Below are 24055 nucleotides of genomic sequence, written 5' to 3' on the forward strand. Positions count from 1 at the left end.
TTATTTATTTTTAATTTTCAACTTCAAAAACAGTAGCAGGTAATATGGAGAACGACAGGCCAACGTGCTCTAATTTTCTTTTCGGCAATATGCCACGCAGCATCTAGTTTTCAGTGACATTTTAAAAATATATACTGTTACTTTCAAATACCATTATTACCACGAGACAATACAATACACTATGTAATTATAACAACTGGATATGTAATAAACTAAAGAGATCAAAACTTGTAATTTTTTTTTTCCGATGTTGGTGACACATGGTATGATCCAATTTTTAAGGATTCAGTTTGTCCTATCTACTGTCACCCCCCTGGTTTTTAGGTGCGACATTTGTTTACAAACTTCTTACGTGATTTAAGTAGTAGTTTTGGTCTTATTAGTTGATTGTGATGGAGAAAAAACGAAAGGCTTCGCCGGACAGGTCACTTTATAAACAGCGTTATCGTAAAGAATGGGAGCAAGAATTGAAATGGTTGAGGCGTGGCAAAACGGAATTTTCCGCTGTTTGTTCGACTTGCAACTCGGAACTGAACGTGACAAAGGGCGGCTTGAAGACGCAAGTTCATGCGAAAAACCAACGAGCTGCTGATCAGAGTTGTTCTTCGACTTGTTTTATAACCAAACCAAACAAAATAACTGATGCGGAACTGTTATGGGCGAACTTTGTTTGTGAAAACAATTTATCTGTGAAACTCAGTGATAATTTCACGTAACTTGCCCCGGAAATGTTTCCAGATAGTGAAATCGCAAGAAACTTTCCTTGTTCTCGCACTAAAACTAGCCGGATAATTATTCAATCTTTGGGTACATCAGCTGCAGATTATGTTATCTATGCAATGAAAACACAATTTTTCACACTGATGATTGATGAATCAACTGATGTTACAGTCACTAGGCAGGTTGTAGTGTTAGCAAGGTTCTTTACATCTGAGATTGTTGAAACTCATCTTTACAAAGTAATGGCTTTGAATGGTGCTGCAACTGGAGAAAATCTGCTGTGAAAAGAGTTTTCAGCAATTACAAGATGGGTAAAACTGTTCACAGATCGTCAATGGAATCACCAATGTTAAATGCGCTGTTGCATTGCAGAATGAGAACATCTGTAGGTCTGGCTTTCAAGCCCACTGACGAGATGTGGAAAAGAGCACAGAACATGAAAAAGTAGCTAGTTAATGATGTGAAATACATCTGTTTTTTTAAACTTGTAAATAACTTCAGTTGTATGGATGTATTTATAGTTTCTAAATAAGAAAAGCACCAAAGCCTATACTGAAGAGAAATTTTTAAATTACTTTTCATTTTATTGTGATACCAACTATTAGTTTTGTAATGTAGTGGCAGATCTTAAAAATTTTTTTACATTCATTTGATTTTTTTAAAATTATGTTTTGGAATGCAATGTATATTTAAAATTACTGCGAAAAATAAATTATGTTAATTACGGCTATAAATTTTACAGGATTTTTAAATGCTGTAAAGAGGATTTAGGAACCTAATTTGGTGGCAGGCCTGGCATAAAGTGTCACAGTATGAAATTAACGGGAAAACATGTTTTCCACTGTTTTGTAAACATGCAAAGGCAATACTTATTCTTCCACACAGCAATGCAGGAGTGGAAAGAATATTTAGTAAGCTCAACCTTATCAAGACAGCGCACAGGTCATGTCTTGAATCGCCAATGCTAAATGCTTTGTTGCATATCTCTTCTAGGAAGAATAGGGCAAAACATCTAAAAAATTGATATTTAAATACTGCCAGTGGTGTGTAAATACTTGTATAAAGTATTAAAAATTGAATTGTTTTGATTGAAGTATAGTTACGTACATTATGATCGAGTAATTTTCATAAAAATTGCATATTTTTTTGTATTTTTTAATGTGCAGGATTTTACAGGATATTTTATATTCAAAACAAGGATACTACAGGATATTTCACTTTTCAATCAAGGATATTGTTTTCAAAGTGGTGGCAGCCCTGTGGTACAGCACTCCAAATATACCTATCAGTAGGGTTGTGCGAATGTTCGGTATACCGAAACCGAAATATAAATTTTGCTACTTTCATTTTCGATTTCGGTAAGAATTTCATCGGCCGAAGTTCGTTTTTAGCTAAATATTTCGAGCCAAACGAAAGTTGAATAGCTTACCGAAGTTCGTTTGTTCTAGTTGAAAAAGAACTCGTAATTTAATAAAAATGTAATGTCTTTATATGATTTGCATATGCTATTACTAATAACGTAATAACATATGCAAATCATAAAAAGACATTAATTAGAAAAAAGATTTCCGTTAAGATTAATTTACGTGGTGATGAAAAAAACTCACGTTAATGAAAATACGGTAAAATCATAATGTGAACAAACATGGCCGATAAAGTAAACAAAATTCAAACGTGATTACAGTAGGCCTAGGTATCAAAACAAAATCATGCAATATTTGAAAAATTACCTGATTCATTTGCTTTCAAGCAGTAGTGTAGGTATTATATTCGTAAAACATACATTCCAGAACTGTTAGTACACTTTTTAGTATTTACAGTATACACATAAACAAAGAACGTACCTACTTTTATTCGCGCATGGCAAAAAAAAAACATTGCCGTCGGCTTTATTTAAATTTTACATACTCTGTCCGGCATATAAAATCCTCATAATATACAGCCAATTAGACAAAAAGGTCAACAAGTCACTGCGTGTAATGACCACTCGGAGCAACCATTTGTTATGTTTTGTTTTGACGATGTCCCTTTGCCTGGTCTAGGGTCTACAGCTTCCTGAGCTAGCCATGTGTGACAGTGGTGCAAGATGGCGGCTGTTCCGCAGTAGTCACGTGATTTTTCGTCAGTACCATGCACGTGATAAATATATTATCGTAGACTGCGACATTGTGCACGACTGTAAAGGAAATAGTCTGTGTGCTGAAATATCTGGATTGATTCTTGAAATTTACGAGTGACATGGGGCTGTGTTGTGTGGTCTAGGGCGGATGTTGATTATATTAAATATTACATATCCTATTCTTGCGTGCCTGATGCAACACGTGGTGAACATGAACGAAACAACTTGCGCATGGCATGATGTGCCAAAACAGAACAGATGATAGGATAATTAGAAAAGCCTAATTTTAAATCTGAAACAAGTTCATGCAGCTTTAGTGCATCTCAACCTTAAACTGGAGTAACACAAGCATTTTATTGGTTCGTCATCTGTAGAAAATTTCAAATGACATTTGAGGTTAAATTGTATCCTGCTAGCATTTCATCAAACATGAGTTTATGAACTTGTCATTTTTATATACATCAAAAGGCACCAAAATGATTCATGTAATAGAATTTATTACTGAAGAGCAAATTTTGGGGCAGTTTTTTTCTTTGTTAATTAAAAATTTTGCTTAAATTTCGTTAAGAATAGATTTAACTCATAGAAAAATTCATTTTCGTTTCACTTTCGCAAAACTTGATAAATTTTCTTTCACTTTCATTTCGTGTGGATGAAGTCACTTTTGCCCATCCCTACCTATCAGTAGTGAGGAATCAGTTTTTTAAAGAAAAAATCTTTTAAAGAGATGATCATCACCTCTTCCGATGACGTATGCATCAAGCCCCTGTATGTCTTGAACTCAATATTCTTCAGGAACTGCTTGAGGCAGGAAGCAGTCATCTGGCCCCACTTGTACGGCACTATGGGGTCGCAGTCGCCGTGGCACTGGACGAATGGAATGTCTGTGTTTCCTTTGGCAAGCTGACAACACAGAAAACATATAACTTAAGGCAAAAAAAATTTTAAAATTAAAAACAAACTCACTAACAATTGGCTCTGAGCCAAATACCCATAGGCAGTAAACCAATTTGATCCATTTTAATGAAAAATAAATAAGTAGGCCTACCTACTATATAATGCCTTACACCACAAACCTTTTTTTTATCAAAGTAACCAAGGAGAAAACAAAACAGGACTGCAAGTATGACTAGTTGCAGTATTTAATGATTTTATTGGCATAAACTAAAATAATACTAAAAAAATATCCACTTCCACTCAGACATTGTCTAATAACAGTTCATACTACATAGTAATTTCTTTCCTTGTTATGTACATGGAAAATATTTTATTCCCCGATGGAGCAATAAATTTTTATAACCTGTTTCCAGACTTAGTATGGTTATGGAATACACATGTTAATACATACACATGCTCATTAGAATACAGCCCTTGCCATTTTCCAGGAGTCCTACTATTCAGCGACATCTTGAAGTATGTACAGTTTCTGTATTACATTTTATGACTCGACAAGCTTAAAGCCGATGTTCGTGGACTGGTGTAAAAATTTGGCAGTAATAGTTGCCAGGGCAAGTTAACTATACATTATTTCCTCATTTTGCTTACAAACAGTATAAAACTTCTTGTAAAGATATTATTTATGCCCTGCAGCCCAAAATTTAGCTAAATAATTTAACATTGTAACTATAAAAAATACTAAATGGTGAAATTGATTCCCCTTAAAAGCCATTAAAAATAATAAAGAGTAGTAATCGGCCAATCAAATCTTTAAATACCATCAAAACTTAGATATGCAAAACATATTTGAAGAACATGTTAAGGGAAATATAGTAAATATAATAAACCTGAAGTCCTATTTCTGTCTCACAATATATAAATAAGGTAACAATATGTGTTAATTTGGGAAACTTAGTTTAGGTAAAAATTTAAAGGTTAAATGTTAGTTAATATATTTTATTTATTATATATTAATTTACTTTTTAAAATTGAGACACATATTTCGGATTCGAGGGGTGTATTCGAATGTTCCTTGCAATTATAATTGGAGACTTGGATTCGAGAAGACTATGATCCCACCCAGCAGTAATAAACGCTTACGTCTGGGAACTTCTTATGCAGCGGCAGCCAACAGGACAAGGCCATGACCCCGGCAAGGGGCTTGGTGAAGAGCAGCGCCGAGTACACAGCCAGCGCCCCGCCCTGCGAGAAGCCTCCCAGCAGGATGCGGTTGGACGGGATGCCCTGCTTCACCTCCGTCTCGATCATCGAGTGCACCAGCTCCGTCGCCCTGCGGATGCCCTCCTCGTCCTCGGGGCCGTTTGCGTCCAGCGTCCGCAGGTCGAACCTGGCGGCACGGTGCTGTTCGGTCACGTGTCTTCCTTACCTCGCGTGGCATCCATCGACCCAGGCCCTAGTTGTAAGCTGGGCAATGGGTGACCATTTTTCTTCTGGTCTCATACAGTAATAACTCTGCACAAGTAAAGTTAAATGTCTTTTCGGAGGTTTTTGGGTGGATTCCAGCTGTTGACGTTCGTTGCCAGGTCGCATTACTGCACTGCCGAGTTTTTAATTCGCTCAGAGTTCGTCATTACTGTCGGTTTACATTCATAGGCGTGCCCAGATATCTCCATTAGGGGGGGGCGGGGCCTGCTAAATTTTTAAATCAGAAGCTGAATTTAGAATGTTAAATAGCCTAAATACATTCACTCATTGACTTGTTTATATTTTTGTGCAGTATCAACGAGATACTAGTTAATATTTATATCCGTATAATTTTAAAAATCTTGAAAATATGTTTTTTTTTTCCATAGACAATGTTTAAAGGGTACTTACACATTTTCCCCCCTCGAATTTTCCAATAGCTTGGTCCAGATCTACCTTAAAATGAACTTCTTTTTAGTGAATGCAAACACAGCAATTCAGACAACAGAACTTTAACAAACCTCTTAAAATATTTTTTTGCTTTGAAATACATACATCATCGTAAAAAAAAATTAAATCAAAATTCTAGATGACACAGACGACACTCAAAAGGTACATGTTTTTTAAGCCACAATAGCTTGAATTTTCAACTGACCTTGTTTTACAATGAATGATTGTTCAATCCATAAAATTTTAAAAACATTAAAACATATTTTGATTTATGTGGTGATATATTGTACTAAAGTATTTTCAAGTTAACTCAAAGCACTGATTACCAACACAAATTTTAACAAACCTGCAAAATATTCTTGTTTACATGGTAATACATTCTACTTAATTATGTTCAAATTAACATAAAGTACTTATTAAAAACACACATTTTAACAAACCTGCAAAAGATTTTCATTTACATGGTAATAAATTCTACGAAATTACGTTAACGCAAACGTTATCTCAAAGTTCTGATTACAATCACAAACACAAATATTAAAAACCTGCAAAGCATGTTCTTTTTTTTCAATCAATTACTAAATTTAATAGACTCAACAAATTGAGAACAGTTTTGATTACAAAAAATAAATTTTTAGAAACATTCTAATGTATTTAATTACGTTCAAGTTAACCCAAAGTTATAGTTACGAACACGCAAAAAAGTCAAGGTAACTTTCTCTCAACAGCTGGGAACTATCTATCATAATTTTAAGTTGATTTCCAATGAACAGAAATATAATGATATCCAGGCAATTGTAAGTTAAACAAACCGGCAAGCATTTTTATTTATCTGGCAATACTTGCACAGTTTGAGTGTCACAGTACCAGGAATATACGAATATTAACGAACGCATTAGAGAAAATGCCGATCTGATTGATTACATTAGGGGGGGCCATGGCCCACCTGGCCCCCCCTGTAGGCACGCCTATGTTTACATTTCAGTTAAGTTTCTCTGTTTCCTAGATAGTTACGTTTCACCGATACACTTCCGTAAAATTTTTTGTATGTTCTGTGTATTCTTGTTAAAACTATATTGATGTTCAATAATCTAGCAAAATTGCTAATCAGGCACGGCAGTGGTCCTGAACTTGCCAGATTAGAGTCCTTTCACTGATTTTTTACTCTATGGTAATGCACTGACGGTTAAGTATAACTTTTGAAATCCTTATAAGATTTTAAAAACTTTATGGCAGTTCAGCATAAAGATACATGTACTAACATTCAGGCTTATAAACACCACACATTCCACTTTACCCAGGATTTGAACCCAGCAACTCTCACAAGAAAATATACTGGAATTATAACTAACTGTACCTTGGCGACTGCTTGCACTCCCAGCAGCCAGAGGCATCAAAAAGTTTATTTTGATCCCATGTCAATATCAGTTTGATGCGGATCATCTATGACATGACTGATTACGTACACAGAAATAACATTTCTTTGTTCAATCTAATACGTATTACTCCAACACAACATGAAGTACATTTTTCATTCTCACAAAATAAATGGCTGATATCAAGCCAATGAAAGATGCTGCTAGTTGCAGTCTTAGGTAAATAACTATTTCTGAGATAAAAATAATTACATACCTTTAACACAATACAAAACGTTTGAAGAATTGTGAAATAACAAACTGTAGTTGCTTGGTAAATAAGCACTAAGAGTTCTAAATTTCAACCAGGGCTTCGGTTTTGTATCCACCCTGTGGTGGAAGTGTAATGGTAACAAAATTTTGGCTCAGCCTCTAATTTGTTCAACAAAGCTGAAACTTAAGTTTGTGTACTGAATTTCAGATAACATCAAAACTATTGACATCCTGCTAAATTATTTTTTTGCAGTCAGAAAGGTATTAAAATATGGAACTATTTTTTGTCTTACCACTTTGTAACAAACTGTGCAAGACATGACTTCAAATCTGCATTGTAAAAATGTAATAATTTCTAAATACGTATAATTAGTTATGTGCAATCAGAATAAAAACGTGTGCAACAAACATATACATTCACTACCATGGCCTTCACAACATATGAGCAAAATAAATGAGAACAAATGGTTGTTACAATATATCATAGCCAAATAAATTTTGATAAGTAAGCACTTGTGGGAAAATAAACACTATCATTTACCAAACATACTACTGTCCAAAATTTATATAACTTTATACACACATTTACATACTTTATTCCCAAATTTTGTTTGGCAATTAAAAAAGTCAAACTGATGTTTGGATCGCAAAACTACAATTATAAACTAATTTTTCCCCCGCAAATACTCACCACGAAGGCATTCTGAAGCCTGCATTCAGCGTAACAGGCATGATGGGCCTGAAACATAACAGACAATGTCAAACACTAAAACTAACACCTTCACACATTAACTTACACTAGTTTGCAAAATATATATTAATTTTTTTTTTAACTAAGAAAAGTGATAATGAATGAATGACAATGTAGCCTACAGTATCCAAACACACACACACGCACACACAAATAAATCACTGTCAAAATAAAATAATCTATATATAATTCTTAAATTAAATAATTAATAAATACACATACATGGAAAATTAAAATTAACAACTATTAGTCATACTTTAATAAATTTAATTAATCAAACAGAAATGTCATGGAACTGAAAAAATACAACTTTCAGTACTCAATAATCTTCTACGAACTTTGCCAAGTAATGACAATTGTTACTTACGCAGTGGGACATACGACCTTGACATGTGGTGGTCGGATGCCTCCTATTGCACTCGCCCAGCCATGCCTACAACACAAACATAAACTTCGAGTAACTCCAACAGACTCAAACTAAATGGCAAATTTAATCATTAACTTGTTAACCACATAATAAATAGTGAGTTGTTTTGGTACAAAGTTTGAGGAACAGCTAATTACTGTGAACAGTTGTACTCAAAAATATCTCCAAGAAGAATAACTACAGACATAGAGAGTTTAACCACTCACCCAGTGTCGCCCAGTCCATGCAGGAAAATAATCTGCAACAGACCAGAAACATAAATTTAAAAAAATAATATCCTCATATACAACAATGTTTTATGTACAGACAAACTCATACTTTTTATGTTTTGTGATTTCACAAAACTAAAAAACGGCAACAATTTTCCAAATGAAAAGTTTTCCTTAATTACACCCTGTGAAAACATCACATATTCTTGCACACACCTGAAGTCATTTCCATTGACAAAGCAGGCTATATAAGCAGTGACACAACAGTTATTACCTATCAGAAGCAATGAACATGCTAGAACAGAAAAACCAGATTTCAAATGCACTAATTGCAGCTTTAATTGATGAGCACAGTCTGACTGTACCGTACAGCAGATGCGTAGCGAGACAAGCGTCCACACGCAACATAAATTCAGAAACATAAAGGGTAGTTTCTGCAGGTATTACTGATTTTTGTCATACTGGGTCAGCTTTGATTCCAATCAATCAGTTTCACAAGCTTCTCCTGAACGTGAGGTTGAAGTGATTGGATTAGTAACTTCTCAGTAAGTATTATTAAAAGCAGAGAAAAGGAAACAAGCATTCGTTAGTGATGTACAGATAGCTTGCCTCTAGAGATGGCGTAAAGGAGGGGGGAAGAGTGGAAGGAGAGCAGGGTGTTCAAGAGTTAGTGTACAATCCAGCGAGTTTCAGACATATGTCGTAAAGATCTGCTGATTTTGTGCCTAGTGCTCAACTTTTCATAGGTTATATTGTTAGTAAAGTGAATGAACACTTACATTATAAAAACATTAATACTGTTCACACACACTATACAATGCCCCAGCCAAAAAAAAAAATGAATTTTAATTTACCACAACAGTATAAATTTGATGATCTTTGCTTCAAAAGTTAAGAGGGTACACATACGGTGTGCAGAGCTTTGGACGAAACCATGCAATTTTAAAACTACTCATGATATACATGTGGTGTCTGTTTACAAAAAGCATTTAAAAACACCCTGAGGGCAGATGGGAAATTCTGTTCCCATATATTGTTTTTAAACTATATTCATAGGAGAGTGAAAAGGGCTAAAACATGTGTATTCAGAGTATTTTTAGACACGAAACACCTGTCACAGATTCTTGAAAGCACCCAAGGTCTTGCATTACATCTACATCATCACTTCTCCACCATCTAAAGTTAAGGTTATTGCTCAAATTTTATTGTTGCCCCAAGCACAATGAGGAGATACAGTATAGAAGCACAGCGAGCATCACACTTATCAACCCGCCTCACAAAAACAGATACACCCTTGACTATCTGTGCCCCTTTAAGGCTTCAACTGTTCAAGTTATAACATATCACGTTTGACAGCCCAAATAAAATTACAAACTTGCAACGTAGTCGCAACGAAGCTTCTCCATTTCGCCGTCTGCAGCGCTCCTTTCCCCACTTCCCCTCTTCCCCCCTCCATTTTTTTTGGCTCAATTCCCCTCATAACCCCTCCTTTCGTCCCTCCCCTCTTTTACGCCGCGACTTCTGCACCTCTATCGGCGCACCTTTTTCGGGCTATATAAACCCCGGGTCTCCGAGTGTTGATAACTGTCTGAGCTCACTAGGAGTGATGACGGTCCACCGGGCAGCATTAGGATAATTCTGGAGACACTAGGCGAAGCTATGCCCGAATTCATAGCGATAGTTTGGGGTTTCGGTATTTATTACGATTCAATCTGGTTAGGCGTCTTTAATGTCAGTCTATTTCTATTACCCTCTTCGAGTGTCTCGCAGTTGTCATTTTTATAAGTAAGCTTAACTTAGGTTCTCTAATGTTCTATGCGTGCAGCTCGACGACCATAGTAGATGTTTGTTAAACTAATGTTGATATTCTGTGTTACATGTTTTTGTTAGCTTATTCAGAGCCATCTGCTCACTATGCTCGAGGACTTTACATTTTTAGCTTTTCTTGATTGCTGCCTGGTGTTTGTTACCTAATTTATAGTTCATGCGCCGTGGCGCACCGTATCTAACTACCGGTTTAAAGACTTACATACGTTGTACTTGGGTGCGTTCGGGCGCAATTAACTCGGTAGCTACCCAGGAGTTCGACTTAGTAAATGTTCAAACTAGTGATACCAATGCGACTAACAAATTATGTGTCTGCATTACAGTACCGACTCACTTACATCTGTTTGCCATTTTATTAATTCTATTTCTATTTAGCTATTAAATTCAGTTGACACAAACCTTGACGGAAATGTTACTTAAAGGTGCTAACACGTAAAGAATTTATTTAATAACTGTAGTAAAATGTGATTGAACTATTACTTGTATTTCAGCACGCTTAGGAACATGTATCTATCTATTCATACCATACGCACATTTATTGTGAATTGTTATGATGTTTACCCACAGTTATGTGTAATAAAAAATTATATTTTTTCTTAAGTTCTTATATCATTATGACACACCTCTCTTTCACCATTGGTAATCTCAAAGTACGTTTCTTTATTATTTTTTTTTATAATTTACAGGAATTTCTTTCTCTATTATTATTATTCTGAGAGTTCTTATTGGAGTGAGGTTGGGAGTACAGTAGGCTTGCTCCAACCTCGCTTCAAGACCTGCGCAACTCTGCTTGTGCGACAGCTGAGGTGTGTGTTTTCTCGTATTTTCCATGGCGGCGAGTGTCTCTGGAGCGGGGATCTGTTGGGTTTACCGTCTCCATAAAGAAGAGCTGACGCAGTATCTGCCCGTAGAGGACAGGGACACGGTGGCGGTTATCCGCTCCCGTCTCGTCATCTTCCTTCGGGACATGGGCGAGCCATCCAAAAGTGTCTCGTCCAGAGCCAATGAGGGGTCAGCAAATCCAGACGTGAGTCCTAATCCAGATCCATTTTTCCCAAAAGTTGTACTTTAATGTACTCAACTCATTGCCAACATTAGAGAGCAGTGAGCCCAAACGCATCCTTGAATTTTTCATACAGGCTGAGAGATTGTGCAAATTAAAGTTGGTTTCTATGCAGTCTCTAATGAAGGGTCTCCTGACCAAATGTAGTGGGGTTTATGTCAATAGGATGACGGAGGCCATTTTGTCCGGCGACGATTTTTATAGCTTTAAGTCTGCAGTGATTCATTCTGTATGCCCACCGCGTATTCTAGACGCATGCAAGCGTGAATTAATTTTTCGGTTTCAACGACCTGACGAGTCCGTCACACATTTCATAGATGAGGTTTTGGCATTTGCAAATATATTGAACTTGGATATAGGGGAGACAGATTTAGTACAATTGGTGTAAGGTAATGTCGCACCTCATTTTCTTAGCATGTCTAGTTTGCTATCTCCTCCAACATCTTACGATAGTTTACGCACCTGGGGTAGCGAGTTAGAAGTGTGCCTGGTTGTGGCGAGTAAATACAAATCGGAGTTCATGATGAAACACACGTCAAACTCTAGTTTTGAGAAATCCACACCCAGAATCACCTCACAGCCACATTATGCCAATAACAAGGGCGTACAGAACTCTTATAAAAATCAGGTGTTGCGTTTTCATACTCTTCACCTTTTAGAAAAAAGGGGGGTGAAGACTACTCCGCTAATAAGGTCGTGTTTTGTGAGGATAATCAGCTGCGCTCACGCGCAGGCCCCCACACTTCGTCTAGGGTAAGTTCCCCTGCGGGTCGCGCGGCCGCTAAGAGTCAGGCGGTGTCGCGGCCTGCTCGGCAGACACAGGGTGCCTCAAACTACACGCACACTAGGTGTGCTAACTGCTGTCTTTTTGGCCATCTAGCTGATAACTGTGACAAGCCTCGTGTAGGATTAAATGAACGACGTTGTTTTACCTGTAAAGGGATAGGGCATTATAGAGCTAACTGTCAAGGGAAACGACCACTGACAGGGCGGAAAAGAGGTCGCCACTGTCGGTTGCGCAAAAAATTCTCTTCACCTATGCACTTACACTACTTACCTGTTAAGATACAGAATCATTATTTTACAGCCTTACTGGACACGGGTGCCACTCGCTCGGTCGTGAGCGAGCAGTTCTTGCAAAATATAATAGAGTTATTCCCACATTTAATTTCCCCGCATATGATCACCTCTAACACAGTTGACATTTGTGTCGCAAATGGCGAAATCCTACATGCCAATAAATCAGTGATTATTCACTTCAAGGTGAAACACTTTTCTTGGAGCTGGGAGTTCGTTGTCGTTCCAGGAATTTCTCCTGAGTTTATCCTGGGATTAGATTTTTTGAGTAAGAGCCGGAGTGTGTTAGACATAGGACGTCACGAGCTTCATTTCGATTTTGCTCTAAGTGTGAAAATCCCCTTACGATTTGACTCAGCGTGTAAGGTAGTGTTTGAATGTCACGATGTGGATAGGTTGTCCCAATCGGCTGCCATGGAAGAAGTGATCAAAAAATTTCCGGATGTCATTACCACTAAAATTGGCCGCTGTGACATATTACCATATAAATTCTATCTTAAAGATGAAATGCCAGTGCGTAGTAAATATTACAAGGTATCTCCTCCAAAATTACAAGCCATGCGGGACATAATAGACAGGTTAAGTTCAGCAGGTGTAATTTCTCCATCTACATCTAATTTTAGTACCCCCACCTTTTTAGTACGCAAAAAAGACGGTGTAAGTTGGCGCATGGCGCATAATTATCTTCCATAGAACAAAAAGATTGCCTACGAGGACGTATATCCGATGCCTACTATTGAAAGTGCCTTGCAACATTTAGGAAAAGCTAATTTTTACTCAGTCATTGAATTGAACCAGAGCTTTCATCAGTGTTTACTTGATCCATCATGCAAAAAATATACCGCCTTCTCTACTCCATTCGGCCACTACGAGTTTAATCGCGTGCCCATGGGAGTTAGCTTCGGCAGCCAAGCTATGAGTAGAATACTTGATCACATTCTGGCCGACTTAAAATATGATTATGTATTTAACTACAATGATGACATAATTATATATAGCAATAGTTTTCAGGATCACATCGAGCATGTTACCGAAGTTCTATCCCGATTGCGATCCGCGAATCTTACCGTAAACCCTAAAAAGGTGGAACTAGGGCGGACTTCAGTCAAATTCTTAGGTATTATGATCTCGCAAGGCAAATTAATCATGGATCCCGATAAGATTACTCCTATTGCTCAATTTCCGCGCCCTATTAATCTAAAAGGAGTTCAATCATTTTTAGGTATGTTAGGTTATTTTTCCAGGTTTATAGAAAATTTTGCAGCTATTAGTGCACCCCTAAACCAATTACGCAAAAAGAATGTTTCGTTTCACTGGGGCCAAGATCAGGAAGATGCCTTTCGAAAATTAAAAAAGTGCATGATCTCTCCTCTGGTACTGATATTACCAGATTTTGATAAGAGGTTTACCGTTCAAGTAGACGCATCTTCCATAGCCTTAGGGGCAGTGCTTGGGCACCTAGATAACGGTAAAATACAGCCCATAGCCTTTGCTAGCCGATCCTTATCCGAGTCAGAACTCCGGCTTAGTGTTTACGAAAAAGAGGCTCTAGCATGTCTGTTTAGTCTAGAGAAGTTCGAAAGCTACCTGGATGCACGCAAATTCGACTTATATACAGATAATAGAGCATTAAGCTGGCTTTTCAATCATCCCCATCAGTTAGGGAAGCTAGGACGATGGATTTTGAGACTGTCACGATTTCGTTTCTTATTACATCATATACCGGGTAAAGATAACATAATAGCTGACTCATTATCAAGCATGTTCAACCCTGATGATTTTGAGCGCATTAATACTAAACCAGAAAAAACGCTTGCGCCGATTGCCAGCTATCCAAACCCCCTCATAATTCTAAAGTCGGTTTGTATGCCGCCGACCCTCCAGTAGCTCCTTGGCAGGTAATCCACATTGACATCTTTGGCCCCCTCACACGCTCCAAAAAGGGTAATATTTTCATCTTAGTAGTTTTGGATATATTTTCTAAATTTGTCATACTTTTACCGATGAAAAACATGAAAGCTGATTCCATCGTGAAAGCCCTTACTGACCAGGTTTTCAAGGTGTTAGGCCCCCCTTGCGTGATAGTTTCTGATAATGCTCCCTACTTCCACTCGGGAGTGTACAAAAATTTTCTCTTTGAATGGGCTGTAAAGGCAGTGTACAGTTCACCTTATTTTCCACAGGGAAACATGGTAGAGAGAGTTAATAAAGTCTTAAAGGGTATTTTAATTTCTTTTTATCGAGGGGATCAGACACAGTGGGACACTGACATAGCCTTCATTAATATCGGATTAAATTCAGCCTTCCACTCAGCCACCGGCTATCCTCCTAGCCTCCTCTTCCTTGGGCGTGAGCTCTCTCATCCCCTCCTAAACCAGTGGGGCTTACCCCCCATTGATTCTGCACTGGACGCTAACGGTCTTGATAAACTTTTAGATTCCGCATCTTGCAATTTGCAGAAAGCCAGATCAGAGGTTGAAAGAAAGTATAACCGCAACAGAGCCGCTCCACGGTATGAAGAAGGGGACACTGTTTTGTGCAGAAGCTATCAACTACCGAAGTTATCAGCACAGTTAAACACTAAACTACTGGCCCCGTTTGATGGCCCGTTTGTTATTGAGAAGTTCTTAGGAAACAATACCGTACTCTTAAAGTCTACTAAATTTAGGCATAGGCGGCGCAAGGCACATGTTTGTCAACTTAAGCCATTTGTCACCTAGTATGTTTGCCAAGCGCCTTCAATTTAGATGTATTATTGTGATAGGATGATATTCTATTCTAGTCTATATTCTTAGAAATTAGGCCAAGCATTTTCCGTGTTTTGAGTGTGTATGGGCTAGGGTAGTGTTTTAGGATGTTATATTTGTTGGTTTCGTTTTGTTCGGTGTGTGCGGCTTCCTTTCCCTTTACAGTTTGGCGCGCCATCCCTTTACCCACCCTCATGCTACGGCGGCCGTCATCGTTCTACACTTCGATCTTCGCATCTTCGGACTTCAGGGAGACGTCCCTGTTCTTCGGCCTCTCCTCCCTTATGCTGAGTCATGCCTGATTGAGGACCTGCTTGCGCTCTGTACCTGTGCCTGCATTTTCGACGTGTGGAGTCTTCCAACGCACTTCCCAGGGGACAAGAGTCTTGGACGCTGCGTCGAGTGTGTTCTTTGAGCATCTCCGCAGACCCAGGATCATTCTCTTTACAAGGACAGTGTGGGTGAGCCTTACTCTTCGAGCTGCTTGGACAGCTGATCCTGCGGACAACTTACGACGTGTTTCCTTCATGTTGTGGAGTAGAGACCATCTTGAGACTGTCTGCAACCTAGTCAGAGCCTCATGTTTCGACACTATAGAAGTCTAGAACTGTCATCGTACCCCGAATGGGTCATCCAGATTTCTTCTATGCGCAGATGTGGACAGGGGGTTCTATGGACCTCTCGGTAGGGACCGCTAAGGGAGGGGGAAGTTGCAACGGAGTTGCAACGAAGCTTCTCCATTTCACCGTCCGCAGCGCTCCTTTCCCCACTTCCCCTCTTCCTCCCCTCCATTTTTTTGGCTCAATTCCCCTCATAACCCCTCCTTTCGTCCCCCCCCTCTTTTCCGCCGCGACTTCTGCGCCTCTATCGGCGCACCTTTTTCGGGCTATATAAACCCCGGGTCTCCGAGTGTTGATCACTGTCTGAGCTCACTAGGAGTGATGACGGTCCACTGGGCAGCATTAGGATAATTCTGGAGACACTAGGCGAAGCTATGCCCGAATTCATAGCGATAGTTTGGGGTTTCGGTATTTATTACGATTCAATCTGGTTAGGCGTCTTTAATGTCAGTCTATTTCTATTACCCTCTTCGAGTGTCTCGCAGTTGTCATTTTTATAACTAAGCTTAACTTAGGTTCTCTAATGTTCTATGCGCGCAGCTCGACGACCATAGTAGATGTTTGTTAAACTAATGTTGATATTCCGTGTTACATGTTTTTGTTAGCAATGTATACACATGCTTATTCAGAGCCATCTGCTCACTATGCTCGAGGACTTTACCTTTTTAGCTTTTCTTGATTGCTGCCTGGTGTTTGTTACCTAATTTATAGTTCATGCGCCGTGGCGCACCGTATCTAACTACCGGTTTAAAGACTTACATACGTTGTACTTGGGTGCGTTCGGGCGCAATTAACTCGGTAGCTACCCAGGAGTTCGACTTAGTAAATGTTCAAACTAGTGATACCAATGCGACTAACAAATTATGTGTCTGCATTACAGTACCGACTCACTTACATCTGTTTGCCATTTTATTAATTCTATTTCTATTTAGCTATTAAATTCAGTTGACACAAACCTTGACGGAAATGTTACTTAAAGGTGCTAACACGTAAAGAATTTATTTAATAACTGTAGTAAAATGTGATTGAACTATTACTTGTATTTCAGCACGCTTAGGAACATGTATCTATCTATTCATACCATACGCACATTTATTGTGAATTGTTATGATGTTTACCCACAGTTATGTGTAATAAAAAATTATATTTTTTCTTAAGTTCTTATATCATTATGACACACCTCTCTTTCACCATTGGTAATCTCAAAGTACGTTTCTTTATTCTTTTTTTTTATAATTTACAGGAATTTCTTTCTCTATTATTATTATTCTGAGAGTTCTTATTGGAGTGAGGTTGGGAGTACAGTAGGCTTGCTCCAACCTCGCTTCAAGACCTGCGCAACTCTGCTTGTGCGACAGCTGAGGTGTGTGTTTTCTCGTATTTTCCATGGCGGCGAGTGTCTCTGGAGCGGGGATCTGTTGGGTTTACCGTCTCCATAAAGAAGAGCTGACGCAGTATCTGCCCGTAGAGGACAGGGACACGGTGGCGGTTATCCGCTCCCGTCTCGTCATCTTCCTTCGGGACATGGGCGAGCCATCCAAAAGTGTCTCGTCCAGAGCCAATGAGGGGTCAGCAAATCCAGACGTGAGTCCTAATCCAGATCCATTTTTCCCAAAAGTTGTACTTTAATGTACTCAACTCATTGCCAACATTAGAGAGCAGTGAGCCCAAACGCATCCTTGAATTTTTCATACAGGCTGAGAGATTGTGCAAATTAAAGTTGGTTTCTATGCAGTCTCTAATGAAGGGTCTCCTGACCAAATGTAGTGGGGTTTATGTCAATAGGATGACGGAGGCCATTTTGTCCGGCGACGATTTTTATAGCTTTAAGTCTGCAGTGATTCATTCTGTATGCCCACCGCGTATTCTAGACGCATGCAAGCGTGAATTAATTTTTCGGTTTCAACGACCTGACGAGTCCGTCACACATTTCATAGATGAGGTTTTGGCATTTGCAAATATATTGAACTTGGATATAGGGGAGACAGATTTAGTACAATTGGTGTAAGGTAATGTCGCACCTCATTTTCTTAGCATGTCTAGTTTGCTATCTCCTCCAACATCTTACGATAGTTTACGCACCTGGGGTAGCGAGTTAGAAGTGTGCCTGGTTGTGGCGAGTAAATACAAATCGGAGTTCATGATGAAACACACGTCAAACTCTAGTTTTGAGAAATCCACACCCAGAATCACCTCACAGCCACATTATGCCAATAACAAGGGCGTACAGAACTCTTATAAAAATCAGGTGTTGCGTTTTCATACTCTTCACCTTTTAGAAAAAAGGGGGGTGAAGACTACTCCGCTAATAAGGTCGTGTTTTGTGAGGATAATCAGCTGCGCTCACGCGCAGGCCCCCACACTTCGTCTAGGGTAAGTTCCCCTGCGGGTCGCGCGGCCGCTAAGAGTCAGGCGGTGTCGCGGCCTGCTCGGCAGACACAGGGTGCCTCAAACTACACGCACACTAGGTGTGCTAACTGCTGTCTTTTCGGCCATCTAGCTGATAACTGTGACAAGCCTCGTGTAGGATTAAATGAACGACGTTGTTTTACCTGTAAAGGGATAGGGCATTATAGAGCTAACTGTCAAGGGAAACGACCACTGACAGGGCGGAAAAGAGGTCGCCACTGTCGGTTGCGCAAAAAATTCTCTTCACCTATGCACTTACACTACTTACCTGTTAAGATACAGAATCATTATTTTACAGCCTTACTGGACACGGGTGCCACTCGCTCGGTCGTGAGCGAGCAGTTCTTGCAAAATATAATAGAGTTATTCCCACATTTAATTTCCCCGCATATGATCACCTCTAACACAGTTGACATTTGTGTCGCAAATGGCGAAATCCTACATGCCAATAAATCAGTGATTATTCACTTCAAGGTGAAACACTTTTCTTGGAGCTGGGAGTTCGTTGTCGTTCCAGGAATTTCTCCTGAGTTTATCCTGGGATTAGATTTTTTGAGTAAGAGCCGGAGTGTGTTAGACATAGGACGTCACGAGCTTCATTTCGATTTTGCTCTAAGTGTGAAAATCCCCTTACGATTTGACTCAGCTTGTAAGGTAGTGTTTGAATGTCACGATGTGGATAGGGTGTCCCAATCGGCTGCCATGGAAGAAGTGATCAAAAAATTTCCGGATGTCATTACCACTAAAATTGGCCGCTGTGACATATTACCATATAAATTCTATCTTAAAGATGAAATGCCAGTGCGTAGTAAATATTACAAGGTATCTCCTCCAAAATTACAAGCCATGCGGGACATAATAGACAGGTTAAGTTCAGCAGGTGTAATTTCTCCATCTACATCTAATTTTAGTACCCCCACCTTTTTAGTACGCAAAAAAGACGGTGTAAGTTGGCGCATGGCGCATAATTATCTTCCATAGAACAAAAAGATTGCCTACGAGGACGTATATCCGATGCCTACTATTGAAAGTGCCTTGCAACATTTAGGAAAAGCTAATTTTTACTCAGTCATTGAATTGAACCAGAGCTTTCATCAGTGTTTACTTGATCCATCATGCAAAAAATATACCGCCTTCTCTACTCCATTCGGCCACTACGAGTTTAATCGCGTGCCCATGGGAGTTAGCTTCGGCAGCCAAGCTATGAGTAGAATACTTGATCACATTCTGGCCGACTTAAAATATGATTATGTATTTAACTACAATGATGACATAATTATATATAGCAATAGTTTTCAGGATCACATCGAGCATGTTACCGAAGTTCTATCCCGATTGCGATCCGCGAATCTTACCGTAAACCCTAAAAAGGTGGAACTAGGGCGGACTTCAGTCAAATTCTTAGGTATTATGATCTCGCAAGGCAAATTAATCATGGATCCCGATAAGATTACTCCTATTGCTCAATTTCCGCGCCCTATTAATCTAAAAGGAGTTCAATCATTTTTAGGTATGTTAGGTTATTTTTCCAGGTTTATAGAAAATTTTGCAGCTATTAGTGCACCCCTAAACCAATTACGCAAAAAGAATGTTTCGTTTCACTGGGGCCAAGATCAGGAAGATGCCTTTCGAAAATTAAAAAAGTGCATGATCTCTCCTCTGGTACTGATATTACCAGATTTTGATAAGAGGTTTACCGTTCAAGTAGACGCATCTTCCATAGCCTTAGGGGCAGTGCTTGGGCACCTAGATAACGGTAAAATACAGCCCATAGCCTTTGCTAGCCGATCCTTATCCGAGTCAGAACTCCGGCTTAGTGTTTACGAAAAAGAGGCTCTAGCATGTCTGTTTAGTCTAGAGAAGTTCGAAAGCTACCTGGATGCACGCAAATTCGACTTATATACAGATAATAGAGCATTAAGCTGGCTTTTCAATCATCCCCATCAGTTAGGGAAGCTAGGACGATGGATTTTGAGACTGTCACGATTTCGTTTCTTATTACATCATATACCGGGTAAAGATAACATAATAGCTGACTCATTATCAAGCATGTTCAACCCTGATGATTTTGAGCGCATTAATACTAAACCAGAAAAAACGCTTGCGCCGATTGCCAGCTATCCAAACCCCCTCATAATTCTAAAGTCGGTTTGTATGCCGCCGACCCTCCAGTAGCTCCTTGGCAGGTAATCCACATTGACATCTTTGGCCCCCTCACACGCTCCAAAAAGGGTAATATTTTCATCTTAGTAGTTTTGGATATATTTTCTAAATTTGTCATACTTTTACCGATGAAAAACATGAAAGCTGATTCCATCGTGAAAGCCCTTACTGACCAGGTTTTCAAGGTGTTAGGCCCCCCTTGCGTGATAGTTTCTGATAATGCTCCCTACTTCCACTCGGGAGTGTACAAAAATTTTCTCTTTGAATGGGCTGTAAAGGCAGTGTACAGTTCACCTTATTTTCCACAGGGAAACATGGTAGAGAGAGTTAATAAAGTCTTAAAGGGTATTTTAATTTCTTTTTATCGAGGGGATCAGACACAGTGGGACACTGACATAGCCTTCATTAATATCGGATTAAATTCAGCCTTCCACTCAGCCACCGGCTATCCTCCTAGCCTCCTCTTCCTTGGGCGTGAGCTCTCTCATCCCCTCCTAAACCAGTGGGGCTTACCCCCCATTGATTCTGCACTGGACGCTAACGGTCTTGATAAACTTTTAGATTCCGCATCTTGCAATTTGCAGAAAGCCAGATCAGAGGTTGAAAGAAAGTATAACCGCAACAGAGCCGCTCCACGGTATGAAGAAGGGGACACTGTTTTGTGCAGAAGCTATCAACTACCGAAGTTATCAGCACAGTTAAACACTAAACTACTGGCCCCGTTTGATGGCCCGTTTGTTATTGAGAAGTTCTTAGGAAACAATACCGTACTCTTAAAGTCTACTAAATTTAGGCATAGGCGGCGCAAGGCACATGTTTGTCAACTTAAGCCATTTGTCACCTAGTATGTTTGCCAAGCGCCTTCAATTTAGATGTATTATTGTGATAGGATGATATTCTATTCTAGTCTATATTCTTAGAAATTAGGCCAAGCATTTTCCGTGTTTTGAGTGTGTATGGGCTAGGGTAGTGTTTTAGGATGTTATATTTGTTGGTTTCGTTTTGTTCGGTGTGTGCGGCTTCCTTTCCCTTTACAGTTTGGCGCGCCATCCCTTTACCCACCCTCATGCTACGGCGGCCGTCATCGTTCTACACTTCGATCTTCGCATCTTCGGACTTCAGGGAGACGTCCCTGTTCTTCGGCCTCTCCTCCCTTATGCTGAGTCATGCCTGATTGAGGACCTGCTTGCGCTCTGTACCTGTGCCTGCATTTTCGACGTGTGGAGTCTTCCAACGCACTTCCCAGGGGACAAGAGTCTTGGACGCTGCGTCGAGTGTGTTCTTTGAGCATCTCCGCAGACCCAGGATCATTCTCTTTACAAGGACAGTGTGGGTGAGCCTTACTCTTCGAGCTGCTTGGACAGCTGATCCTGCGGACAACTTACGACGTGTTTCCTTCATGTTGTGGAGTAGAGACCATCTTGAGACTGTCTGCAACCTAGTCAGAGCCTCATGTTTCGACACTATAGAAGTCTAGAACTGTCATCGTACCCCGAATGGGTCATCCAGATTTCTTCTATGCGCAGATGTGGACAGGGGGTTCTATGGACCTCTCGGTAGGGACCGCTAAGGGAGGGGGAAGTTGCAACGGAGTTGCAACGAAGCTTCTCCATTTCACCGTCCGCAGCGCTCCTTTCCCCACTTCCCCTCTTCCTCCCCTCCATTTTTTTGGCTCAATTCCCCTCATAACCCCTCCTTTCGTCCCCCCCCCTCTTTTCCGCCGCGACTTCTGCGCCTCTATCGGCGCACCTTTTTCGGGCTATATAAACCCCGGGTCTCCGAGTGTTGATCACTGTCTGAGCTCACTAGGAGTGATGACGGTCCACTGGGCAGCATTAGGATAATTCTGGAGACACTAGGCGAAGCTATGCCCGAATTCATAGCGATAGTTTGGGGTTTCGGTATTTATTACGATTCAATCTGGTTAGGCGTCTTTAATGTCAGTCTATTTCTATTACCCTCTTCGAGTGTCTCGCAGTTGTCATTTTTATAACTAAGCTTAACTTAGGTTCTCTAATGTTCTATGCGCGCAGCTCGACGACCATAGTAGATGTTTGTTAAACTAATGTTGATATTCCGTGTTACATGTTTTTGTTAGCAATGTATACACATGCTTATTCAGAGCCATCTGCTCACTATGCTCGAGGACTTTACCTTTTTAGCTTTTCTTGATTGCTGCCTGGTGTTTGTTACCTAATTTATAGTTCATGCGCCGTGGCGCGCCGTATCTAACTACCGGTTTAAAGACTTACATACGTTGTACTTGGGTGCGTTCGGGCGCAATTAACTCGGTAGCTACCCAGGAGTTCGACTTAGTAAATGTTCAAACTAGTGATACCAATGCGACTAACAAATTATGTGTCTGCATTACAGTACCGACTCACTTACATCTGTTTGCCATTTTATTAATTTTATTTCTATTTAGCTATTAAATTCTGTTGACACAAACCTTGATGGAAATGTTACTTAAAGGTGCTAACACGTAAAGAATTTATTTAATAACTGTAGTAAAATGTGATTGAACTATTACTTGTATTTCAGCGCGCTTAGGAACATGTATCTATCTATTCATACCATACGCACATTTATTGTGAATTGTTATGATGTTTACCCACAGTTATGTGTAATAAAAAATTATATTTTTTCTTAAGTTCTTATATCATTACGACACACCTCTCTTTCGCCATTGGTAATCTCAGAGTATGTTTCTTAATTCTTTTTTTTATAATTTACAGGAATTTCTTTCTCTATTATTATTATTATTCTGAGAGTTCTTATTGGAGTGAGGTTGGGAGTACAGTAGGCTTGCTCCAACCTCGCTTCAAACTCAATACTTTAAACACATGAAATGTAAAATATGCCTACAAATATTTTAAATTTTACACATTAAAACATTTAATAAACACAAATAATGACAAAAATATAAAAAACAAAAAATTAATAATTTTGGTTATGTCAATTACATTGACTAGCATCAATCACTTTAAAATACGTAAAAAAACTGAATAGTCTACATATTGTGGTAACAACTATACTAAAAAGAAAAATAATCTAGCAAATACTTTTGTCAGGTAAAAAAACTACCAGTAGCAGATAAAATTAATCTTGTTTATTAATCCTGTTAGTTAAAAGAGACTGTCTATTTAAAATTACCCGTTAGATAAGCCAAATTAGTAGTACTTACTCAAAAACACTATTTCATCAATTTTTTTTAAAGCTGTGATTTTCAACACTTGATTATTTTAAAATTATTTTTAGAGTAAGTGCTCTTACTAAAAAATTTCTAAAAATGGTTTTTATAAGTTACTCTCATTATATCTGATAATTCTGTTAAAAAGCATTGTGATATTTAAAGCAGTTTTCCAGCTGTTTGCATTTTGAACAGATGATTAGGTTAGGTACATTTTTTTAAAATACTTAATGTTTTTCAAGACATGCAGTAGGCCCTATTTCAAAATACCATTTCCAGGAGTGTTTTTTTTTT

General features: G+C 39.1%; 1 protein-coding gene across 1 annotated transcript in view; it reads right to left on the minus strand.

The window, feature by feature from the left end:
* LOC134546266 (acyl-protein thioesterase 1) overlaps nucleotides 1–24055 on the minus strand; it is a 51398-nt gene that overhangs the window by 22318 nt on the left and 5025 nt on the right. Inside the window, exons 2-6 of the mRNA XM_063388968.1 lie at nucleotides 8663–8694; nucleotides 8397–8462; nucleotides 7970–8017; nucleotides 4877–5123; nucleotides 3578–3742 (exon numbers count right to left, since the gene is read on the minus strand). Of these exons, the coding sequence (XP_063245038.1) occupies nucleotides 3578–3742; nucleotides 4877–5123; nucleotides 7970–8017; nucleotides 8397–8462; nucleotides 8663–8694 (558 nt within the window). The remainder of the gene's footprint in view (nucleotides 1–3577; nucleotides 3743–4876; nucleotides 5124–7969; nucleotides 8018–8396; nucleotides 8463–8662; nucleotides 8695–24055) is intronic.

The sequence above is a fragment of the Bacillus rossius genome, chromosome 1 (assembly GCF_032445375.1).
Source record: "Bacillus rossius redtenbacheri isolate Brsri chromosome 1, Brsri_v3, whole genome shotgun sequence".
Classification (NCBI taxonomy): Eukaryota; Metazoa; Arthropoda; class Insecta; order Phasmatodea; family Bacillidae; genus Bacillus; species Bacillus rossius.